This window comes from Primulina huaijiensis, chromosome 7 (assembly GCF_012295235.1).
Source record: "Primulina huaijiensis isolate GDHJ02 chromosome 7, ASM1229523v2, whole genome shotgun sequence".
NCBI classification, from domain to species: Eukaryota; Viridiplantae; Streptophyta; class Magnoliopsida; order Lamiales; family Gesneriaceae; genus Primulina; species Primulina huaijiensis.
Genome location: NC_133312.1, coordinates 20510394 through 20520579, shown reverse-complemented (window position 1 = coordinate 20520579; position 10186 = coordinate 20510394). Strand labels below are relative to the sequence as shown.

At 33.4% G+C, this 10186-nt stretch overlaps 1 protein-coding gene across 2 annotated transcripts; it reads right to left on the bottom strand.

Annotated features, from left to right (window-relative positions):
- Window positions 1-6592: 6592 nt before the first annotated feature.
- Window positions 6593-9883, bottom strand: LOC140980334 (mitochondrial thiamine diphosphate carrier 2-like). Of its 2 annotated transcripts, none has more exons than XM_073446100.1 (8): window positions 9635-9883; window positions 8973-9108; window positions 8556-8672; window positions 8146-8257; window positions 7877-8004; window positions 7603-7755; window positions 7037-7180; window positions 6593-6946 (listed from the first exon to the last, which is right to left on the bottom strand). In XM_073446100.1, exons 2-8 carry the CDS (start codon window positions 9087-9089, stop codon window positions 6728-6730), a joined length of 990 nt encoding a protein of 329 aa, XP_073302201.1. In that variant the 5' UTR covers window positions 9090-9108; window positions 9635-9883; the 3' UTR covers window positions 6593-6727. The 2 variants fall into 2 exon arrangements, with proteins under 2 accessions (XP_073302201.1, XP_073302202.1); XM_073446101.1 differs by having other exon boundaries at window positions 6593-6939.
- Between the last annotated feature and the right edge of the window lie 303 nt (window positions 9884-10186).

Genomic DNA, 10186 nt, shown 5'->3' with positions numbered 1-10186 from the left:
TATATATTAGACACACATACTTGTTGTTTCATATGAAACATCACGAGATTCTTGATTTGAATTTGAATTTGAATCTTGGAATCTGGAACTAGGATTTGACCAATCCATTTACGTTGCAAAGAGATATCAATACGTACAATATTATATTATATAAATCTTGTAATACACAAAAATAATGAGAAAATGTCAATTTTAATCTTATATGTACTAAGACATAAAATTTTAAATTTTTTTAATCAATTATAGTCATATATAATTGTTAATTTTTTTATAATCACATGGTCAACAAATATTTCGTGACATATAAATGAATTTATCACTGAAAGTATAAAAATTAATAATGATATTAATAATTTATTTACGTAATTTTAGCTAAAATGATCAAACAAAAAATACAAGACAACTATGGTATGGTGATAATTAACAAGAGTATGAATTTTGCGTAATGTGCATAGATTTTGCCCCATTTATGTTATTATTGAAATATTTCATGTTCGCAATATTATTTTGATGTTAACAAAATTTTTTATTGTATTTTTAACATATTTACTTACGTGTGAAGTTGCACACATAAGAATAAAACTGAAACTGAATTTAGCTAAACTGAATTTCTGGCGAACTTTTGTTTTTTGATTATATCTCTCAGCTGGATGATTCAAATGACAATCTGCCAACTTAAACAATCATAAAACTCAATTTGGAACAATTCTTATTTCACGTCAGTTAAGCAAAATCGGATGTTATCTAGGTCAAACCGTTCGCTGAGTGACTAAACTGATTGGACGGAAAAAGCAATCAGTTGGGTATGAGCAGTTGCCGTTCTTTAGCCATATATCTCAGCTCGATTATTGAAATGAAGCGATTCAGTATGTGTTGGAAAGATAAGACGACGATCTACAAACATCTTCAGAAGTTAAAGTCTGAATCGAAGCTTAAATTATTGATAAATAACGATGAAACTACTGGTTCTGCACAAACTGAAATTAGTCTCAGCACACCAGTTGAACCACTGACCAACTGCTGACCAGTTAAACCGCCGACCAACCGATGAACGAACAGTTTAAGCTCAGGAAAATGTTCAGCAAGACGAATTTGACCGTTGCAATTTCAGAAACAGTACATAAACTTTTCAAACGGTCATATTCTTGTGTCTAATGTATATATCATTGTTGTAGCCTATAAATACAACATCTTGAAGATCAAACAAGAGCTTTTGAAGGGGATTGAAAGCATGGACAGTTAGCACGAAGAAATCTGTTAGTTGAGAGCACAAGCCCTTGTGTGATAATACATTTGAGATGTACACTGTAAAAGATAAATTCCTCACACACAATCACTCACACATATAAAGAGAGTTGAACTTCAAAATTTAGTTGAGCGAGTTTTCACACAAAGACATTAAAGATTGTGTTTGTAGTCTTGACATAAGAGACGTTAAACATTATGCGGATTGTGAGGTTGCGGCCTACAATCGAGAATGTGTTAGGAGTTTCAATTAGGCAAGAGATAAGTCCTAAGTTGAAATGAGTTTGTACAAGGTGTTGTATAAATCAAAGTGTTCTAGTGGATTCTTCCCAAGAGGAAGAATGGGTAGTGTAGGAGTTGTTAATCTCCGAACATCCATAAACAAATTTGTGTCTATTTATTATTGCATTTACTTATTATTTTCATTGTTTTTTAAAGATGCATTGTTGAAGCATTTTATGTGTTCTTCAAATACCAAAATATTGCATATCAAGTGTTTGATAAAATGCTTCAACTAAAATATTTTTATTTATTCAACTAGCATATATTTTTATACATTAAACTTGCATATATTTTCTTTCTTGTTTGTCATAAGTTTAATGATTATGGTATGTTGACACTAGATAGATGCATTGCGTGTTTGTGTAGTTTGTTTGATAATTAGTTTGGTATATATATTTAAGTATGAATAATATCATAATTGTAAAAATTAATTAAAGGTTATACTGCAATTTGAAATTATTATATTTAAAAGAGAGTTGTATCATAATTGTAAAAATTAGTGAGAGATTAAACTGTAATTTGAAATGATAAAATAAAAGACGAAAAAAAAATTCATGACACCATCTTTTGTTTCTATTATAAATATTATTAATAATATATTAAAAGATAACTCATTTCTTGACATGCAATGCATATATTTACATTAAAAGTATAAAGCAACAGTATAATTTTTATATATACTAAGTTTTTGTATAAAATATAATTTAATTGGAATATGTTTTCCTTCAAATGCTATATATATATTATATATAAAAACAAGGGTATTAGAAATGGATGTTTTAGTGGAAAATATTAATATGTTTTAGATATGGTATCGTAAGTTACTAGGAATATGGATAACATAGTGATACATAATTATATTTATTTATAGAATTTAAGTTAAATATTAGATGAAATAAATATGTTTAATCCGATAAATGCCTTGTACCATTAATTATTAATCATTTAAACACACTACAAGAAATTTTGCAAACAACAACGCACATACGACAACGGTTTTTCACAAAAACCGTTGTCGTATGTTTTTTAACAACGGTTTTTATAGAAAACCGTTGTCTTTTGGGGGGTTGGGGGGTTGTCTTTTTGGGGTCTAAAACCAGAACCGTTGTCTTTGAGCGTTTTTTTAGGGTCAACGACAACGGTTCATAGAACCGTTGTCTATTAGCGTGTTTTTTTGGACAATTTACACGATTTTAGTTTGGATTATTAGTTTTTTTTAGATTTATTAAATTATTTAAAGTATTTTTTTTATTTTTCGAAACAAATTAGCGACGGAAATCTTGACCATCGACGGTCTTGATTGCTACCCGTCGCTAATTTTAAATTAACCGTCGCTAATTTGAACTAGCGATAGTTTATGTAACCGTCGCTAATTTTGAATTAGCGACGATGTTATTCATACCCGTCGCTATTTTCATTTGAATTTGATCTACCACAACGGATAAAAACCGTTGTCGTTGAACGGACTTTCAACAACACCCTCAGTTACAACAGTTTTAAAATGGCTACGACAACGGATATCGTTTGCCGTTTTTGTAGTAGTGACAACACAAACATATCTTTTAATCCATATAAGTTATAACCCACCAAGTCATCTTAGCATTCATGTAAAATCAAGAGAAAATTATTTTTGGTCATGTATGTTTAATTTTTTGCGATTTTGGTCTTGGTCATGTATATTCTTTTATTTTATTTTTGCAACTTATGTCTTTTTTTTATCTGGAATATTGATTGAAAGCAAAAACGCCAGCGCCAAAATGATGTCACAACAACATCGGATCAGAAAAATGACTAAGATTGCCAATAATACAAATATAACATACTAAGACTGAAATTTGATGATATAAATAATCAAAATCGTAAAGAGACAAACTTACAAGATAAAAAATTCAATTTTCTCTGATTATATATATATATCTCAACAGCTAAATCATTTATTAAGTGATACCCGCCAACTTATCTTCTTATCACAAATAAAGTCAGATTTACATGTTAGTAATGATAACACAATTAAGGTCAATAAACCCAAACTACCATCACCCTCTAGCTTCTAATGTCTAGAAAACAATAAATAGCAAGTATGGACGTATGGTAAAGCCAAAACCATGAAAAACATGTCAACCACAAACAAAACATGTCATTTTGCAAATAATACCAAAAATACTAGGAAATAAGAGGGTTCGAGCTTTTTACCAATATCCTAAATATCTACAGTTTCCAGCTGTGTTGCAATGCAAATCATGAATTTCTTAACATAGTCAGAATTTGTTGAGACTGGACCAATAGTTGAAATCAAGGTTCCTAGTTTTTTTACCAGAAAAAATAAGTTTCATGCCTTATGTTTAAACAAAAAGGGCTATACACAAACAGGAAGAAGGATCCGACCGAGAGACGAGACGAGATGCCAACACGCTTAGACAGAACTCAGACATGATTTTACAGAGAATTTATGCCAAAATAAGTTGTCCACCATCTCATCCAAAGCAGTCCTAGCAACAGCTTATAATCTCCTCCCACACTGGTTGACTTGATCTTGCCTCGAGTTTTCTTTAACTTTGAGAACAATGTCTTCGATCACCGAAGAATCTAATAAAGAACCAGTGAACCATAGATTAAAGCTACATGACTAGTGTTCACAAAACTTGTAAAATCCTAGATATTGTAATCAGGATAGTATATTTTTGGATACCAGGATTTATCTCATTTTAAGATGTAATATTTGCAAGATTTTTCAAAGGTTGAGTGGATAATAATATTGTGTATATATTTTTTTTTTTTCAAAATTTGAGTTATACACCGAACATAGACCTAAGATTTGATATACCTGGATAAAGATTTAAGCAAGAAGATGACTCAATCTTGGATTCCAAAATCTTGAAGAATATACCATAGAATTTTCGAAATTATTGGATAATTTATTATGGATTTTCGAAAATCGTTCACTACAGGGAAGTCTACACGATATAAAATACAGGCTTGAGAAAAATTTAACAGTTTAACTACCAGGATTTTTAAAAAGAAAAATATCAAAATCTTATCTTGGAAAAATACCACTAAATTTCGAATTTAGGTAGGGAAATAATTGGGATTTAAGAAATATAATTATTGGGGAATAAAAAGTCTACCGAATATTGAGAATTAGACACAAAAGTCGAAATTGTTGCAGCCTGGACAAGGCATAATTTCGAAATTCATCCAAGGAGGATATCCAAATTTCGAAATTATTATCTAGGACCAGGGATAAAGATTTAGATTAGATCACGATTCTAGATGAAGATTTGATTCAAATTCAAACGCGCGGATAAACTCGATCGAGATAGCAGCCAACCCCTATAAATAGGAGGGCCTATAACTCGAAAATTCACACCATTTTCTACTCCAAATTTTCGAGTTCCTCTCCTAGTTTTCTTAGGATTTTCGAGAGCTTGCTCTCTCCGTGTGCGAAGAAGCGAAGCGCTGCTGCAGTCCAAACCCGAAGCTAGGGTTCGAAATTCCAGTGCAAGATTCCTTTCTATTCACGTTTTTTTCTCATCAAAGATCAGGTAAGTGGGCTTGTTTTAAATGTGTAATTTCGGTGTATGCATTTTCGTTTTTTTGAAATTTCGGTCGAGTACAATTCTTCTTCTACCCCCTTCTGGTTATGATTTCTGCATGGGTTTTATGTTGACACTGTGAGGATTCAACTTGATATGGGAGGGAATCCCAACTATGATATGACCCTCATACGGTGGGGATATAACCGATTCGGCCTCGCCCCCTTAGAGGAATAAAAATTAGGGACTGAATTCAGTAAACCATTGAAAGTAGAGGAATCTCAGTGTCAGGTCAAGGATACGAATGTGGTATGAGTCAAATATGCATGGTGTGCGTGTGTGTGTATTTCGAAAATATATGTGCATGTTGTTGTGTACTCGAACGGCCCCCACTTGCTGAGTATTTCCCAAAATACTCACCCCTTACTCTCCCCTCCCCAGATAAATCAGAAGAACATGTTGAGGAAGAAGAGTCGGAACAATTCTGGGGATGGTGATCTCGAGATTAGTCTTGGCCATGTTCTCATTATTTTCGAATTTTAGAAGTTTAATTTTCATGTAAAACGTTTCCGCATTTATTTATTTTTCAGTTGTAAAGACAATGTCCAAACTTTGCGAATTTATGAAATAAACTGGTTTCGGTTTACACTGTGCTACGAGGCTGGTTGTTTTTCGATTGTGTGATTGATGAACAACGCCGATGTCGACCAACCCCGGTTTCGGGGCGTGACAAAACTCCTCTTCTTTCCAGTTTAGATCGAGGAGTGGATTGTCATTGACTCCTCAAAGAATCGCTCGCGAACTGATCTTCCAACAGCCAGAGATTTTGGAAGCTCTAGCAGATGGATATCTAAGCGCATAAAAGAGGTGGAAAGGTAAGGATACAAGTTCACATGATGATCCATATTTCTGCTTTTGAAGCAAGCATATCTTGTGGTATGTCCTACTGAGTCTACACACGGTTGAATAGCTTCCCAGATTCAGAAGCTCCTAGTTGTGGTTGCATTAACTTCAGCCAATCTCCATTTTCACCCGAAACAAATCATGAATTTGTCTCGGGACATCTGAGTTGGTAATATGAACCCTCCTTATATTAAGTTTTGGGAGATGAGAAATCACGAGAAAAAACCTGAGGTTGCTCCTGAACTATAACGGGAGATGAGAAATCACGAGAAAAAACCTGAGGTTGCTCCTGAAATGTTGCATCATCAGATGTTACCTCGAAATAACAGATTCTTGGTTCCTTTGTTGCCCGGACTACTGAGATGAGCTTTTGTGCAGAGCTTGCTGGCTTAGTACTTACTAACCTCAAATTTATGTGCTTTATACCTTTTATGAAAATTATCTTTTTCCTGCAGACGTATTCCATGATTATTATTATTTGATATTATGTTTGTTACTTGACAGATTCATTTTCTTTCTTTCTTTCTTTCTTTCTTTTCTTTTTTTTTTTTTTTTTTTTTTTATTNGTGTAGAAAAACCAGATTCATTTTCTACGAACAACGAAATTGAAACTATTGCCGGTTGATATAAAAAAGCTACATTTTCCAATTCAATTGCATCAAAAGAATTATAAATATCACGTAATTACATCCATCTAATTCCAACCAAAACTTCAACCCACAACTATACCTACAAACAATCTCTAAGTCATAAATGGGATCATTTCATGTATAAATGGATTCTAACCAGTGTGATATAAATTCATAAGCAACGAATGTTACAGCGCCAGCAGGTGCCGCTTTGACAACGGATGGGACAATGCCCTTATAAAGACCGGCCCAACCTTCTGCAAGAAAAATCTGACAAAGGGCATCGCTCATATTTTTGTAAGCTTGATGCTCGACTCTAGCTCCATATCTAGGATGTCTTTGCAGACCTACAATCTAAAAGTGAATTTCAAAACTACCTTATGTCATAAATCAACTGTGGAAGGTGATATTTGCTTGTATACACCAAAGAGGCCGATAAATTACCTGAAATCTCTTCTTCACAACATCAAGTGGATGACAGACGGCTTTAGCACATGTTCCAGCAGCCAATCCACATAGGAAAAGCTGGAAGCTCGACAAGGCATCCTCTGATTGGCTGGAATAGGAAGATCTGTACCGGTTCCAAGCCTATAGAGCATGTGGAACAAAAATCGTATCAATTTGAGAGCGTATCTTGGAAATGGAACTGGTGACATGGATGTCTCATTCAATGAAAATCAAAAGTAAAAGAAGACAGAGACAAATAATGAGCCTCGATGTGAGTACATCAGATACCACCACCATAACTTGAGAGCTCTAATTTCTTTAACATATCAAAATAACAATCTACAGGTAACGAGTTTCATTTGATAAATATACTCGTTACTCACAGTTATGATCTGACCATATTATCTAATGACCACATATTTAGGCAAAAATGCAGATATTAAAAACCTTTATTATCTCACTATAATCAACCATGCCCATTCAAGAGGGATGATCCGAATACGTCTGAGAGAGGGTGGGCTGGAACCAAAATCATTATATGGAAGATGGAAATAGAAGTTCACCATTGTCCAACGTTTGAACGTATCATATGTTCCAAACTGCATCCCCGCGTAAGGAATTATCTCAACCAGTGTAGGCGTCAATCCAGTGTACAGCCCTCGAATGCCACGGGTTTCAATTATATTAACAAATGCAGACCGCATATTAGGATAAACCTGCATATAGTCAAAGCCTTACCACTAGAAATTCCATATCCATGTCATTTAAACAATAAATACTGGCATTCAAGTTAGTGCTTTAGAATTTGGATGTCAAAATGTCCATGTGGCCATGTACCTTCGGCTCACCCTGTGACGCTAATATGGTTCTTAGAAGATCAAACGGATATGACCCAATGGTGGCGGCACAGCCTGCTAATGACCCGCTAATGTAAGAAAGATATGGGCTTGAATTAATATGGTCTTCTGCAAAAGAAATCAAGAACGGAATAGAATGTAAAACTAAATTGTAGCAAGCTAAATGGAATGCAGGACAACTGTGTCAATGAAGAGAGCTGGTTTAATCACAACAAGTTCTCAGATGTAGCAAGCTGAATTGTAGCTAACCTTCTTTAGAAGAACCAGATACAAATGTCTTCAATTTGTGCAAAACAGTAAATTGAATTGCTGTATATGGCATGACCATCAGAAGGGCTGGAACATTGCCCCTCCAAAACCCCTGCCACAAAAAAATGAAGCGTAAATAAAATAAAAAGATGACGCAAAACACAAAAGTGATGTGAAATTAATGCACCTGTTACATCGCAATATCTCCAAGCAAATATAAATAACACTTTTTTACCATAGAAAAAGGATCAAAAAATTTTAAAGGAAAAAAAGGCCTTCATGGAGATAAATAATTGAATGACGAGACTTCAATCCAGAAAGATGATATATCTTCGGCACATTATTCGAAACATTATCTAATTTGCAGGTGAAGTATATTGAATATCTCCATATTAACTAGTAAGCTGTACCGGGTATCCTTCCTCCCTAAATATGTCCTTGGTTGCTTGCAGCATGCTATAATATTTTGATGTACCATATGCATCTCCTCGAAGCAAAGCCCATTGTGTAGTTGGTTCTAATTGAACCTGTATTTGAAAGCTTCATGAGAAAATTCAGCCACTTAAAATTCACGCAAGCATAAGCCATATAATAATTGGATGCTTTAAGAAGAATCCATCCATGACAGTTGAAAGTTGAAACTACCATTGCAACTCTAGTAGCAATCTGACCATCAACATAACTCCAACCCAATATAATATAAGAATCAAACTCATATTAATACATACAGTAAGATCATATTCAATAACAATTCCATACATTTAGATCTCAGCTTCTTTAACCAAAACAAGGTTTTTATAAAAACATTTAATGTTGAAAAACTTAACCTGAAACCTGATTTTGATTACGTCAAGTGGCGACGTAAAAGTTCTAGAAATGGCACCGGAAATTGCACCGGAAGTAGCATCGATCAAAGCCCTTTTTAGCTGGTCAGGCTCTTCCATTCCACTCCTTGATTAAAAACTGCAAGGAAAAACATTTATATAACTGACCCCTTATTTTTAAATATCCACTGCACTCCAAGTAGTCACCCAAAAGCCAGAACTGACACTGTTCTATGTACCAAAGAAAAGTAACAAAAAGTGGTACAATACTCACAAGTTGTCAAATTTTTATAAAAAAAACTAAACGGGGTACCCGAAAATAAGTAAACCATAAAAAGAGGCATCGGCGAAAATTCAAGAAATACAAGCGGAGTTGAATGAATGCGAATATTTCCAACTTAATATTCAAATAAAAGCTAGAAAACATAGCAGGAATGAACCAATAAACAAACTTCCCCGCATAATGTCAAAGGAGAACACCTAAGATAAGAAAACATATTTAGATGTAAAAAAAACATATAATAAGTGCCAGCAGTCTAAAGATTATATTTTCAATTAATATAACAAGAATCATTGAACAAAATGCGAATATTTTGAATGTAGAACATACATACACAGCTCACAAATAAAGATTGAATTTTTCGAATTAATATCTAAGAAAGTACCTGAACAGAAGGGATCAATGATAAGAGGGAAACTAAGGAACCTTCATCGACACAATTACAGATATAATCCGACCCTTATACCAAAATATGAGTATGCAAATGAATTAGTATCTACATGTTTGAGTATACGCAGGAGGAGAAGTTTGGCGCTTCGCCTTTGATACAAGGAGAGAGGCACATGGCAGAGAGTTTTCTTGGTGGACGGTTTAGAATTGAAAAGGGAAAGTCGATTTTTTTTAATGATCAAAGGGAAAGTCGATTTTGAAAATTACAAAAAACTTAATTTTTTTTTTCCATTTATAGGACTTTTCCATCAAAACGAATATACTTATTTGGATCCATTTGGACGAGGAAAATTTATATTCCAAGATTTGTTTTAAAAGATTTTTTATTTGTTTATAAAATATTGGTATTATCGATTATATCATCCTTATATAATGATATAACATCTCAAAAATTCATTAAAAATATCAATTATACAAAAAAAAATTTCAACTTTATATTTATTTAATAATTGTTTATATAAATGATTTGTTGTCTTTTCATTGTTTT

Coding starts and splice junctions, on each gene's coding strand:
- LOC140980334 (XM_073446100.1), bottom strand. CDS start 9,089: ATGGAAGAGCCTGACCAGCTAAAAAGGGCTTTGATCGATGCTACTTCC. Junction 8,673..8,972: donor TAATCAAAATCAGGTTTCAG/GTTAAGTTTTTC, acceptor TTTCAAATACAG/GTTCAATTAGAACCAACTAC. Junction 7,181..7,602: donor CGTTCAAACGTTGGACAATG/GTGAACTTCTAT, acceptor CATGCTCTATAG/GCTTGGAACCGGTACAGATC.